Genomic DNA, 14,431 nt, shown 5'->3' with positions numbered 1-14,431 from the left:
TTAGTAAATTGATTCTAAAGGAAATATATAACAAATAAGATACAGTTACGTATGCTGCATATAATAAAGATACAAATGACAGTAACAATGAATACCGTAATATGCAAACTTTGATCATCATATGCATTCATTACTAAATTGGAAGCTGATTATGCACATGATATGCTTGGAAACAAGCACCATGACAAAGATGTACCTTACACTTGTCACATCCATAAACAACATCCTTCCTCTTGCCATCTTTTGCACACCATTTACACCGTCCACGAGGTCGTTCTAACTTCATGCTGTGATTCTCACTCAAACCTGCTGCTGTGATCAGTTGTTTTCCTAAATGCCTAGGCTGCTTCCTGTTAGAAAATCTTCAATAAGACTCATGGCAACATCAACATGAAGATCATCTAAAGAATAATGTTTCCTTGGTTTCACCACACCAGGGGTCATCTTCCAAAGGAATAATGTATTGATCGGGGCCACTTCTAGGATGAAATTCATAAAGTACTTCCAGTACTTTCTTGACTGTCGACCAATGGGACACTTGGAGCGATACTGCATGGAACAACACTGTAACACACACAGGGTACTAAAAGGTTAAAATTATTAGTTTTATTTTGATGTTACAAACGTTAAACGCTGTTAACTTTTCAAGTTATTTATTAGATATATAATGCTGAAGAGGCAAGAGGTTTAAAAATGTAAATAAAAGCATTGGATCCTTGTATTTAAAGATACAGTCTCATAACTGCAGCGATGTGTGCATACACATTTTCATTACTCGCTAACTAGCGTTACTCAATTTGTATGTACAAAAAACTGCATTTATGAAGCTTTATTTTTCAAAAACTAATGTTTCAACACTAATATGATGACATTTTTACATTTTTGATACTGGTGAGTATGCACTTTTATGTAAACTGCATTCTACAAAATGTTACTTTTATTTACCAGTCATACTCAGTAGATCCCACAGGGCCTTGAGTTGTATTGTCATTCAAGCGTAGATACTCGGTCAATCTCCGGAAACGGCTCCTACTCAGTGTCTTTAAATCCTTGGTTTCCCATTACATAGATATATACAGGTTTAGGTCATATAAAGGATCTCAAACAAAAGAGTATTATAATAACTATAACCATGCAATAATTAATAGCATAGAAAATAAAATGATTCAATTAGAATAACCGATTTAGTTGTTACAGTTTAGATATAACCTACATGTAGCTGGTTTTTCTTTTTTATTTTGAGGAGGGTGTTTATTATATAATAGAAATAGGCCTACTAAAATTAATTAAAGCATCAAAACATGTATTCATACTGTTAATATTGATAAAATCCATATTCTTTTCTTATAATATTATCTTGTTTTATTGTGTTGCAAAAAAAAATCACATGAGAAGTATTTGTTCAACACGCACCTGCTACTCTGCAGTTTAGAACATATATGCATACTACTATGCATGCGTGTTTACTGACACTAGTAATTAGCCTACTCGAATTCATCATGAATTTTGCTTCATTAGTTCTAATGATTTATACTGTACCTAAGAACTTGTTTTGTGATCAGTGCATATCTACACTTAGAAGCTGGTGTGTGCCCATAAGGATGTGCAGGCAAAAATGCGCCTTGATTTCCTGAGGAGAAGTGTCAAACCAATCCGCGTCACGGTGACCTCTTTTCTCGAATTTCTGAGCAGCGTACCTGTTGGTTTCATTGGGAACTTTCTCAAAGAAATCCTCTGATACCATCAGAAAGAAGTAGCTCAAAATATTGGCATCAAATCGTGACTTGGACCTGTTTCTTCTGAGAACGGTGCGATCGAGACAGGATGCAATTCGCTGGACAAAAAACCGGGACCCTCAGAATCGCTGATCTGACTAGAGAAAGTCTCTCTAAGGAGATCTGGGAGTTCGGATCATCATCCTCATCCGTATCAGATGAAAAAGAATCCAAAGAATTATTAACGTTAATGTCTGAACTTGCAGAACTGCTGTATAAATCGTCGTCGGATGATTCACTGTCACTTTCGCCGTCACGGTAAGCTATGTTAATTTTCCGCGCTGTTTACATTGTTGCTATACAACCAACATGTGACGTGAATTTTTATTTTTGGAAACTGGAACCTTGTTGAACCTGTCGGGAATCTGTATTATTTTTTTCAATTATTTGCAGCATAGTCTTTCTTTGTTATAACGCTTTGTTAAAGCTGATAGAACGTCAACATTTCTTGATTCTTTCTAAATCCAATGCCATTAATTTTCTTTTGAAAACGCTTTTAAGATCATCTATTTTCCACGATCGGAACAACCAATTTTCATTCGCGGCTATCTTTTTTTTTATTTTTAGTCATACAATATCATACCCGTTACGAAAATTGCAGTAAAAATCTTAATCGTTTTATGTATGGTAATTTCAACTAAAAAATTTGCACAGAAAATTAAGTTTGGTTAATTATAAATCAGCCCAAATTCTTATGTTTTCTCTCAGCATGCGTCAAAAGGTGCTGTTGGCCGTTAAGGGGTTTATACTGACTTTATAAATAATAGTGTCGATGTTCACGTCAATATAAACATCACACGGGACTCCCACTACACCATTATTTTTTTCAAAATAGGTTTTTATCTAAATTATTTTTTTGAGAAACTGTTTAAGTTATAGGGAAATTAATTTGTCCTTGAAACAAAATTAAAAAAAGAGGAGATAAGACGCACTCGACAGTCTTAATCATATTTATAAAGATATTTAAGAATTTATATGCTATTGAGGGTTGTCATTTGATGAAATAGATTATGAAATGAAAATATTCATAAAATGCAGTTGTTATTTTTCCAGTGATTCAAATGAGAAAAAAAGAAAAAAAATGTTTTGAAAAATTCGTACAGAGCCTTATTAATGGAGAAAAAATCTTTGTTTCAACGTACAAATCCCAATTATATTTAAATTTTATTTCATATAGTAACTATTAAATACAGTACCGATCAGACCCGACCTAACAGAAAGTAAACCCCAATTAAACCCTGGGTTTACTTTCTGGGTTTACTAGAGTGGAACCAGAGTAAACCCAAAGTAAACCCCAAGTAAACCCAGAGTGGACACAGAGAGTAAACCCCGATCAGAAGTATACCCTTAAGGCAGACGCTACATGTGTATTCGGATTATACAATGGGCAGGAATTACAGGCAGTAGGATGATAGGTAAAAAAAGGTCTGGTTCACACTTCAGACTCCAAAAAAAAATAATTCTCAAGTATACACCAAGTAAACCCAAAGTAAACCCCGAGTGGACCATAATTTCCAAAATTAAACCCAAAGTAAACCCGGAAAGCAAACCCGAGGTTTAGTTGGTGTAACTCTGGTGTTAGGTTGGTTCTGATCGGAACTGTACATGTTTCAAACTGAATTCGTGTTATATGTGATGCAAGTATCAAATCTCAAATAACAATTTAAAAATGTCTGCACCCGTACCAGATATAATGACACTTATAAGGTAAAACTTCCATTCTATTTAATATTGCTAGACAATATGTTTCTGTGTGTACAAGAAAAATACAAGTTCTGCAGGGTACAGGTTCTCTAAGAGAACCCATATCCGGATACGATTAGGAACATTTTACATGATAACATATTCTTTAGGTGACGATTTCTCCAAGGAAGGGTGCTTTCTGACACATTTAAACATATTGTTCCAAATGTTGTTTTGATGCAAAGAGCACACATTAAAGCCAAAGATAAAATCGTGCTTGAATTAAAAAAAAAAATTCTTCCAATTCTTTTTTGTCTGGATGCATTCTTTGGGCTTTTCTTTTACAATACAGTTAACCATAGATGAAACAACTCTTAACTTTATTCCACATAAATTATTTTTATGTGGATCTGTCATAAAAAAGAAGGAACAACAACGAAAAATTCCAAGAAAGTGCATTTAATTACTACATGAATTTGTTCATAGAAAAGCAGGTCTTATTTAATCTAATTTATTTATACTTAAAAAAATAAATTGTCATCTTGTCAGTCATTTTTTTAAATGCAAGCTATAAAAACGCTCCGATGAAAAGACCATTATCATTACTTATGTACATTTATTAAGTGAGTACAAAAACCAACTCTTATCAGCATATCGATGCAACGTTCTTTATAATATCTATATTCTCTAAAACTATTCATTTTAGTAAATGTAAAGTTGAAAAGATTCCATCTTTTAAAAGAGACTCCTGTGACTCTGCAAAGGTATGCCTAAAATTTAGATATATATTAGATTGAAACAGTATAAATTGACAATAACAAATCGCATTTAACTTATAGAATTAACTTAAAAATCAAATCAAAATTGTACGAGGTAATTTTGTTATATTAATGTGCAAATATGATGAATCGTCGCCACTTACTAGATATTGATGCGTTTCTTATCTCAATATATGGCACCGGAAATTGAAACTCGTTTACATTGCTAAATATGATGTTAAATGCGTATTTGGTGTCTTCTCTCAGCAAGTAGGAACATTCAATAAAAGCTTTTAGATCAACCGGATTGTTAAATTCAATAGATATCACCATAGCTTCTTTCCAAAGAAACCGCAATCTTTGTGCATTGTATTTCTGTTTTAAATTGGACAAAAAAATTAACAAAGTCTGAACAATGATTTTTGATGATTTCGAAGCATCCTTGTTGTAGGTCGAAATAAAGTGTGTTAAGATTTTAAGAGCATTATAAATAACTTTCCAAATATGGGGAAACCTATCTGGGCGCTCTGTTCCTTTTATTATCATAAGACCTGTTTCTATTGGACATTTACGAGATTGGTGAGTGAAGAAAAACGGTGGAAAAGGAAAATGGGGTGAAAACACATCTTCCAGACTAATAACTAAATCGTTGAGGATATATGTCAGATGTTCTTCAATAGCTGGACATCCTCTTCGCATCTTTATTTTCATTTCAGCAATAAAATTGTATCCATATACTGGAATACAAGCAATTTTGAGAAAGTCATCTCTATATTTTTTAGTCTAAATCGTTTCAGAAAAATTATTATGTACATGTTATTTTGTAGTTACATACCTCTAGCGTCACGGGATGTTGATTTAATGGCATTGATCATTTGGCATGCATCTTTTATGTTGTGTAAAGCCCTTTCATCAACAAAACGAAAAATGTTTTCGAGAATATCGTATTTCCCAACAGCAAGTAATCCATTTCGTTCCAAATAGTCAAAGTTTTCCAAAACACTATAATTTTGCTGAGTAGGTAACGGGCAGTATTTTCTAAAATGCATCTTCCACCTGACAAAATTTTCTTTCGATCTTCCACCTTTACCAAAATACCCAGTAATTAGGTCAGCCAATAATCTATTGTGTATATCCTTCTCATCAAATGACAGATCTAAGCTAAAACGATAAAGTAATTCGAACACTTCTGAAACAATCATACATTAAATGTTCTATTTTGTGAGTAATTAATGACGGAGACCTTATAGTGATTGCAATGTTTTTCTTTCTCTTTATTATCCCCCCCTTTTTGTTTTATCGGAAGGATTTTTCAGTGATGGCTGGATAGGTTTTCCTGAATTTTCTAGAAATATTATAATTTAAATGATAATATCTCGAGGCTTTTTTTTTTATTTATTTAAAAATTATTTCCGGTCGTCCATTTCTTGTCCCGCGTCAGAAACACTTGTCTCATTAAGAAACGTCAACAACTTAAACATCCAACTTTTTGTGGGATGATAGACCTATATATGTAGATGTATCTAAACTATTCTGTTTTGTTCGTTAAAACTACTGGTCGTCACCAGAAATAATTCAAAAAAATTGTATTCACCTATTTAATTTTTTTTAAACAAAAAGAATATATATACATATAAGAAAATATTCTTATATTTGGCATCGAAGCGATGTTGATCAAACAAAAATGTTTTTCTCCGGTGAGATATCTCAAATGTTTCAGGTAGCTTTTTAAAATAAATTTTGTACTTGCAAGATATCACAAACTGTAAGTGATCAAGACACGAAACGTACACGGATGATAGACATTTGATTGAAGATGTGTTTAACGTGCTTCATTTTATCGACCGTCACTTCCCGTCCTCACCAGTAGGATTCAAACAAATCAAGTTGTGTGTAAGTTTAGATGTTTTTCTTTGAAAATTGTAGATAAAAGGGATAGACAGTTAAATTCTGTTGTTTAATGTGATAGAATTTCTAACTTTCATTTTCATTGAGCTATTCCGTTTGTCCGTTCCCTGTCCCGAGACTAAAAGCCCTAACTCCTAGAGATCTCAAAAAGGTGACTTAAACAATCAAACTTTGTAGAGCTGTGTATGTATTTGTGTTTAAACTACTTTGTTTTGTTCTGCGTAACTTCCGGTCGACACTGGAAGCATTTCAATAATTATTTTTTATCTAATTTAGTTATTTTACATAGAATCATTATATAAGTGGAAATGCTAACATCTGTCATCTACCCGATGTTAAATAAACAGGAAATTTATACGTTGAGATATCTCAAATATCCCAAGTAGCTTTTTTAAACTAAAGTTTTACCCGCCAGATCTCAGTTACTGTAAGTGATCAAAACACAAAACTTACAGAGATGATAAACATTTGTTAGAAGATGTGTTTGACGTGTTTCCTTTTTTGTCGTCACCTCGGTCGGTCCACACCGGAGGGTTCAAACAAATGGCATTGCTTTTAAGTTTAACTGTTTTTTTCTTACACTGTTTTAGTTTTATTGATAAACAGTAATGAACCAGAGGCAAATGGTCAAGAAATACTTAGTTTTATTTTCATTGAGCAATTCCGTTCATCAATTTCTTGTCCCGAAACAATAAACCTTATTTCTATGAGATCTTAAAACGGTAAAGAATTCAACACCCAAACGCTTCAGGATGATTTACTATTGCATATTGATTTGTTAATCATGCTTTGCTTGAATCATCGTTACTTTCTGTGCGGGGGTGTTAAGGAAGCATATGGAATCTGAGTTACATGTAATTCCGTGAAATCACAAATCTTAGTTATTATGTACATATTTAAATTTCTAAGCAACGAAACGTAGATCAAAAACAAGTAAAAAATACTGAAGATATTTTTTTTCCAGAAATTAGTTTGTATTACGTAGATTAACACATTGATGACGTCATGACTAAAAGTTGAATGTCGTGTGAATTTGATCGGAAAGCATTGTAAACATATTCAAAATATAACTAATCTAAGAACTCTAATAAAGTATTGTGGTGTGATTTATTGAGAATTGAACATACGAATACTGGGGGAAATGTAAGTTTTATCAATCATTCGCTAAAAGGTATGTAAATTTGCTTTTATTTCTCAGCCAGGCTTTCCTCTGTCGTTGTTTACGATATAAAAATCCGACTAGAACAACACTACCCCGTATATATTGAACTTGAAATTTTATACGTATCGTTAGTTTGATAAATGCTTAAATTGAATAGTGCTGCTAGAATCCCATGTTGTGTGTTGTTTTGATGCAATTTGCCGTTTACCGTGCAAGCTATATAAAAGTTGGGAAGGTTTTACGAGAACCGGATAAATAACTTTTTAATAAGTAAACACATAGCGGTTTTGATTAAACTGAGTTGTTTTGCTTTCACTTAGTATGTTTATTTTATTTTTGAAACCGCGGGATAGTGTTGTTCTATCTCATTTTATGTTAAGGAATATACGTAAGCTATTTATAAATTATAGTTGTCACGTGATAATGAACCAATGTGGCAGTAATGTACTACCTGATTTTATTGCACTGACATCTATTTTAAAGGATAATACTAAGTTTTTGATCTTGTTAAAAATAATTATTTAATTTCACGATTTTGAATATAACAGTCAAAAAAAGACGCTAAATTGCCCATATGCTTACTTAACACCCCCGCGTGTCTTCACAGGAAGTAGTCAGATATGATTTTAATTTTTCTTTTTTTATATTTTGTAATTTGATATTGAAATAAGTTCTTGAAGTTTTCTTCAAAGTGCATATTACATCCATTTTATTTTCTATTTGAAAAAAGGTCTTTATTGTTTTAACAGAATAAAGCATTTATATGAGAAAGAAAGACCTTTTTGATGCTATGGCAGCAAGTTTCTAGTTTACATTTCTAATGGCTGTTAGATAAATTAGAATTATTAAATTCGTAGGGGCCGTTTTTCGTGGATGGTTTACATTTGGTGTATTCTCCTATAAATATAATAGTTTTCTAATTGTGTGAGTTTCCAAAGAATTTCGCTAAAATTGACTTACCACAAATTCTCATTATTTTAAAGATTAACATTTTTAGAGAATGTAATATAAGTACATGTAAGATTAAAAAAAAAATTCTAATTGTTCTCTCTGCTCATTCGATTTTAGCATTAAGGTATCCGATGTACAATTGACCAAAAAAATGATGCCTAGTAAGGTATATATTCTATGTACTCGTTTGATCGTTTGATAGGTTTGATTTTCCCGCCAAATCACTATGGGGAAGTATTTCTAGCCCTGCAAATCACGCACGGTAAAATAATACTTTTCTTGGACGAAAACGTTTGTAATCATTAACAATATTTATCAAATAAAAATTGCTAACATATTTTAATAAAAATAAATTTTTAAAATAAATTGATTACCTTTATCAATACCTTTTTGTTTATTTTTGCGAATTTTGTTTTACAATGAAAATGACGACGTCACACGACCCCCCCCCCCCCCCCCCCCCGTCACGTCAGCCATTCATAATCCAACGCATATTCCCGTTACCTGGTACATGTAATTATCCTGTTTTCTATTCCTTTACGATTGAGAACTTTTAAGTTTAGAAATAGAAGTTTAAATTTTTGAGGGTTTTTTTTTCATTCAGCAAAATGTTTGCACAAAAATATTGTTACTAATACAACGACGTAGTGAATTGCGGGTCACATAAGGTGTGTAAAACGTTACGAATAAAGAGTGCGAGAACCGTGTGAAATCTTTTATTAGAATTCATTCCAAACCTTTAACTGGTAGAAAACAATATACATCGTATTATCTTTTACTCAAAATTGTATTTTATTTTATCAAAAAAAAAAAAAAAAATTAAGTCAGTTTTAAAATGGAGAATGCTGATAAAATCTGACTACGATGTTTCCGTATCGGTACAATTGTGGAATGCACAATACATCAACAAGCTTTGCACAGTTATAACAACAAATATGAATCAACCATAAATGACGCTGTGATATTGTAATAAGCATGCATTTTTTACACAATAAGATTGTGTACAAATACCACACATAACATCGGACATTTTAGGGCAATACACCCCTAGACTGATAAATATCAGCCCCGAAGGAATGCAATACAGCCATAGCTTCCAGTTGCTGTCTCACCTAGTCCAAAACACGTGTACATTGTATCAGGGCTTATACAATACTAGGTATATATATATAAATATAACGATTGCTTTATTTTATGGAATAATAGTGCCGAAAATTTAAAGATATTTCATCAACTTGTGAACAACCTTGATCCCAACATCAAATTTACTTTAGAAAGTAGTGACACCAAATTACCATTTTTGGACGTTCTGGTTATAAAGAATAATTCAAAACTTTTTACTGATATATACTACAAAACAACTGACACACATCAATATCTTCATTTTAATTCATGTCACCCTCATCATACAAAAACTGCTATTCCATATAATTTAGCTCGACGTATTTGTACCATTGTGAGCGATGAAAACACCCAAGACATACGCCTTGGGGAACTCAAACATTACCTCACTAACCAAGGTTATCCCGAAGGTCTCATTGACGACGGAATTCGTAAAGCCAGGACGTATGATAGATCGGAATTATTAGCCACTAAACATCCGGAAAAAACCATTGATATTATTCCATTTGTACATACTTTTAATCCAAGAAATATGAACATTACGTCAATAATTCATCAGTTTAATAATATCCTCATCAACGACCAATCCACGAAAGAAATTTACAAAGATGTGAACTTCATTAACAGCAGACGTCAGCCTAAAAATCTAAAACGAATATTGTGCACTTCCCATTTTGATACTAAACACACAGTTACTAAGTGTAGAAACCCACGATGCGGGACCTGTGACCATATTACAGAGGGATCTAAGTACGACTTCAGCGGAAAAGAATTCATCGTAAAGATGGACATGTCATGTGACACTAAGAATGTATTATATGTTATAACATGTCCAGGCTGCAACGAGTACTATATTGGGGAAACAAGCAATCCACTTCGGGCCCGTGTGCGTGTACACAAACAACACATAAACACCCCGGGATATCGACAGATACCGTTAAGTGAGCATTTGGACACTTGCGGCAATAAACAGTTTAAAATATTTCCATTTTACAAACTGTTGAGTGACAGTAATGTACAAAGAAGAGAAAAAGAAAAACATTTCATCCGTATTTTTAAACCCAAATTGAACTGTTTGTAATAATAATGTATTGAATTGTATGTTACATGTATCTACTATGTTGCAAATTATATTTTTTTCCGCTAAATCTAGCTATGACGTCATAATAGACATTGCCGTTCAACGCTAAAGTTTTTTGACGTCACGTTACTATGTTAACATTATATAGCTTCTGAAGATTTTAAAATGAAAGCGCTTAAGCTATATTGAACGTTTTTCGTGTTTTCTTATTTAATTTTTATCTATCTATATATATATATATATATATATATATATATATATATATATATATATATATATATATATATATATATATATATATATATATATATATGTCTGTGTGTGTGTGTGTGTGTGTGTGTGTGTGTGTGTGTGTGTGTGTGTGTGTGTGTGTGTGAGAGAGATAGAGAGAGACTCTATTTGTGTGTGTTGCTGCAAATAACTGTACTCATCCATACAATTTTCCATCACTTGCTATTGAATCAAAAACAAAACAAGGAATAGAAGCAAAAAAATATACTTACAGTGCCATCGTCTGTCTCGATTGAAGAACCGGTGATATCAAATCATTTGTTTGCGATTTATGATTGACAAATTATGGAACCAATTACCTTAAACATAACAAAATTTAAAGGTCTCATAAGAAATGCTTTGCTTTTTATAAAGCAACTCGTTAGGAGAAAAATATTCTTTTGCAAGTCAACCAACATTTAACAACTTAGATACCAAGGTAAGATTTGTGGACATTTTTAAAAATTGTAATTCAAATGAATTCTGATGCAAACTTTAAATGTGGTTTTAAAAAGTAAACAACAACGCTGCTTTTCACACTGCATTAAATATACATCCAATGAATCGTATGACGAAAAGTCTAATTTGATTCAGATTCAAAATTCGTTTTATTCTTGTTATTTTAAAAATCTGCTCTAATTAACTAAATTGATTCGATAATCTTGTTGTAATTATTATTTTTTTTTTATTAGAACCTGTTGACTTATGCCAGCAGCTTATTTTTGATGTGTTTATTTTTTTATTTTTGAATCGTTGCAGCAAAAAAAGAAATATAAAATTATTTTCAGTGAACTAATATTAATGAAAAAAAAAATCGATGAGAGAAAAGTGGATACATATAGATATTTCGAAAGAAAGAAATATAGATAGATAGATAGATAGATTGATGGATAGATAAATATATAGATAGATAGATATATAGTTATATAGATAGATTGATAAATAAGCATATAACAAATATATTATTATTGCTTAGGTCAGACGATATGCTAACCAAGGCAGAATTGCATGAAAAACTTATTGCTGTATTGATGGATGGCTTTTTAAAAAAGCAAACTGATATCATCCACTGGACGCGTCAATTCAAGTTGATTTGTCCAAATCCGACAATTGTAGATGGACCAATAAAGGACCATTTTAAGTATCTGGAAGAGGAAGAGGAAGCTGGTTTAAAAATTGGGCAATACAAAGTTCTTCGAAAAATTTTCAAGAGTTTTAACGTTAAAGCCATTGAATTCATCGATGATCAAGCGGAAAAGATTAAAAATGCACCAGCTAAACTAAACGATAAAAGTTAGTAAGGGTTACATGTTTTTTTAATAAGAACATTACTTAATGTTTTTTTTAGAGAAAAAACGATTGCTTTGACTTTGTATTTTGTATATGTAGTTATATTGAGTTATTTTTATAATTCAAATTAGGGGACTTTATTCAATTAACATCAAGATGTATATTTAGGTGAACAACTGAGAGTAAAGAACAGAGACAACCGATTTTACCAGACAAGGGGGATGAGTTAATGCATATGTGTCTTTTTCAAACCTTAAGTGAAATCAATTAAAATAAAATAAGAAGATGAATCATCAAAATAAACATTAAACTGAATTGTGACGTTGTGAATTTATTATACGCCAATTTTGCATTGACAATATTCAATTGCATCATTGAAATTTAACAAAACAAATAAACAATGGGATATGAATGGTTAAGACGGAGATGAATAAATTTTATTTAAATTTCATTCATAGACACCAAGAATTTATTGTATCCTTCAAGGTTTGATTTTACAATAAAGTTATACCTAAATGTTACATGTATTAAAAACATTATTTTAAACGTCCTTAAATGCGACTGATATCTTAAAACAAGATTATCAACAGCCTCATCATTAGTCTGGTCATCATTTCGGAAGTTCTATAGTAGACACAACGACCTTGTCAGGAAATGCAATCTTCTGCTAGGTCGAATGCTGACTGACTTTTTCACTTTTTTATTGTTAGGTCATATTTATTCACGACATTGTTTACAGATTTTCCTGTTTTCCCGATTACGAAAAAGAGCACACGGTTGGTGTGACCTGTCAGCAGAGGATGCTCACTCCGTAACGGCACCTAATCCTACCTCTATTTTTGTAGAGGTCCGTGTTTGCTCTATTCCTGTTTTTTTTTCTTCTTTGAACTTTTGATTTTAAACACGGTTCGTTATCGCCACATATCAGTTTAAAAAGACCATGTAACTATTTAGAGAATTTTTACTAACTTTGTCAAATATTTACATGGTGCCCTGATTCCTTAGGTAAATATACAAAAAATAAATACCCGCGATGCAATTGATATTAGTGTTTTTGCTTATATTATATATTGGGTTTACTCTGGAAATACGCATCATTTATTTACAATAATAACTGAACAAAGTGAAAAAAAATGAACTGGTGTCAAATTCAAGTAAATATAATGTTCGTTAAGTTTACGGTGTGCGATATGATGATTTATCTGGTTTTCTTTTTAAAAGGATTTGAACACATGGATAGCGTCGTTTTCATTATTTACACAATACGCATTGATCAAGAGCAAATCATTGTACATTAAAATTGTACACACATTGTTTTTTTAACCATTGCGTGCCAATGTCAGTATAATTAAAGTTTGATGTTTCTTTGATATGTTAAATAAGTTATTTTTCAAACAAAAGTTTTGCATACTGATTGTCTACATTTTTTTAGTCATTAAAACCGGTCTCTATGAGTGGGGAAAATATTATTTAGCGACCGATATGTGCATAAAAATAATTATATGCTTACGTTGGATATTAAATGAAAATTTCCATTTTAAATCATATTTGTAACTACTTTTGAAACGATACAAAGCAAAATGCTTTTTTGGAATGTATTTTGGTCTGCAGACATATGCGCAACCCCCCCCCCCCCCCTACATAAAACAACAATATCTTTGGTATAAATATGCTAAATAACAATATATAAAACCCCTCAAAAGGAGCTTTTATTTCACGGGGGAAATTTTTTTTCAATAAAAATATCCGTTTCCGTTAGTTTCAATTATGAAATGAGCTCTTTTAACCCAAAGTACAAAGTTGTCTCTCTTTCTTTGATCAAATCATTTATATTTAGTGAAAATGCACATAAATATTAACATTTTGATTAAAAATTGAAATTAATTAGACTATAATTAAAAATGACTTTTTGTTAGGCGGATATCGTTCGCAGTCCTTTACCGCGTTAGCGCGGTATGATAATTTGTCTGCACTGCATTGGTGTGTCATATGACCGACGACATCCAAAAATAAGCATTCAATTCTTATTTTTATATTTTTATACTAATGTCTATTTAGCGCCGCTATAAACCCTTTATTTACGCTCACAGTCAGGGATCTAACACATACATGGAACATGTTATTTAGTTAGCTGCAGGTCTGTAGCTCCCGGTCTGAAAAATTCGGATTGATGACCTGGAAGCTACAGTGGGGCCTATAGTAAAAATCTGCAATTTACGGTGCATAAAATCTAGTGCTAGCTTTGGACTGATTAACCTTATTTTCACACATATTCAATGGAATAAAATAAGTATCATTAAATTTTACAGTCAATTTGCTACTGATATAAGTACTTTACTTGCCCCGAGCTTTCTCCTAAACACGCTTACCGACTTCACTTCGAGATCGAGAGTCGCCATTTTTACATTTCACTTTATGAGGCTGGTGACGG

The 14,431-nt window shown here is 32.0% G+C and overlaps 2 protein-coding genes and 1 long non-coding RNA gene across 4 annotated transcripts in view; 1 reads left to right on the top strand and 2 right to left on the bottom strand.

The window, feature by feature from the left end:
- The window catches only part of LOC128170925 (uncharacterized), a 35,993-nt gene extending 22,515 nt beyond the window's left edge, over nt 1-13,478 (top strand). Inside the window, exons 8-9 of one of the 2 annotated variants that reach the window (XM_052836691.1) lie at nt 11,687-12,003; nt 12,169-13,478. In XM_052836691.1, coding sequence (XP_052692651.1) covers nt 11,687-12,003; nt 12,169-12,230 — 379 coding nt within the window. In that variant the 3' untranslated portion in view covers nt 12,231-13,478. The remainder of the gene's footprint in view (nt 1-11,686; nt 12,004-12,168) is intronic. The other variant, XM_052836694.1, reaches the window with a different exon arrangement.
- LOC128170963 (uncharacterized) lies at nt 562-2,043 on the bottom strand. Its single transcript, XR_008241966.1, has 3 exons — nt 1,540-2,043; nt 946-1,049; nt 562-583 (listed from the first exon to the last, which is right to left on the bottom strand). It is a non-coding gene; the product is annotated as an uncharacterized LOC128170963 (long non-coding RNA).
- Nucleotides 3,574-5,778, bottom strand: LOC128170940 (uncharacterized). The gene is made up of 3 exons (XM_052836720.1): nt 5,052-5,778; nt 4,381-4,953; nt 3,574-4,228 (listed from the first exon to the last, which is right to left on the bottom strand). Exons 1-3 carry the CDS (start codon nt 5,416-5,418, stop codon nt 4,194-4,196), a joined length of 975 nt encoding a protein of 324 aa, XP_052692680.1. The 5' UTR covers nt 5,419-5,778; the 3' UTR covers nt 3,574-4,193.
- Nucleotides 13,479-14,431: the final 953 nt, after the last annotated feature.

Source organism: Crassostrea angulata, chromosome 2 (genome assembly GCF_025612915.1).
Source record: "Crassostrea angulata isolate pt1a10 chromosome 2, ASM2561291v2, whole genome shotgun sequence".
NCBI lineage: Eukaryota > Metazoa > Mollusca > Bivalvia > Ostreida > Ostreidae > Magallana > Magallana angulata.
This window is presented reverse-complemented; position numbering and strand designations above follow the sequence as displayed.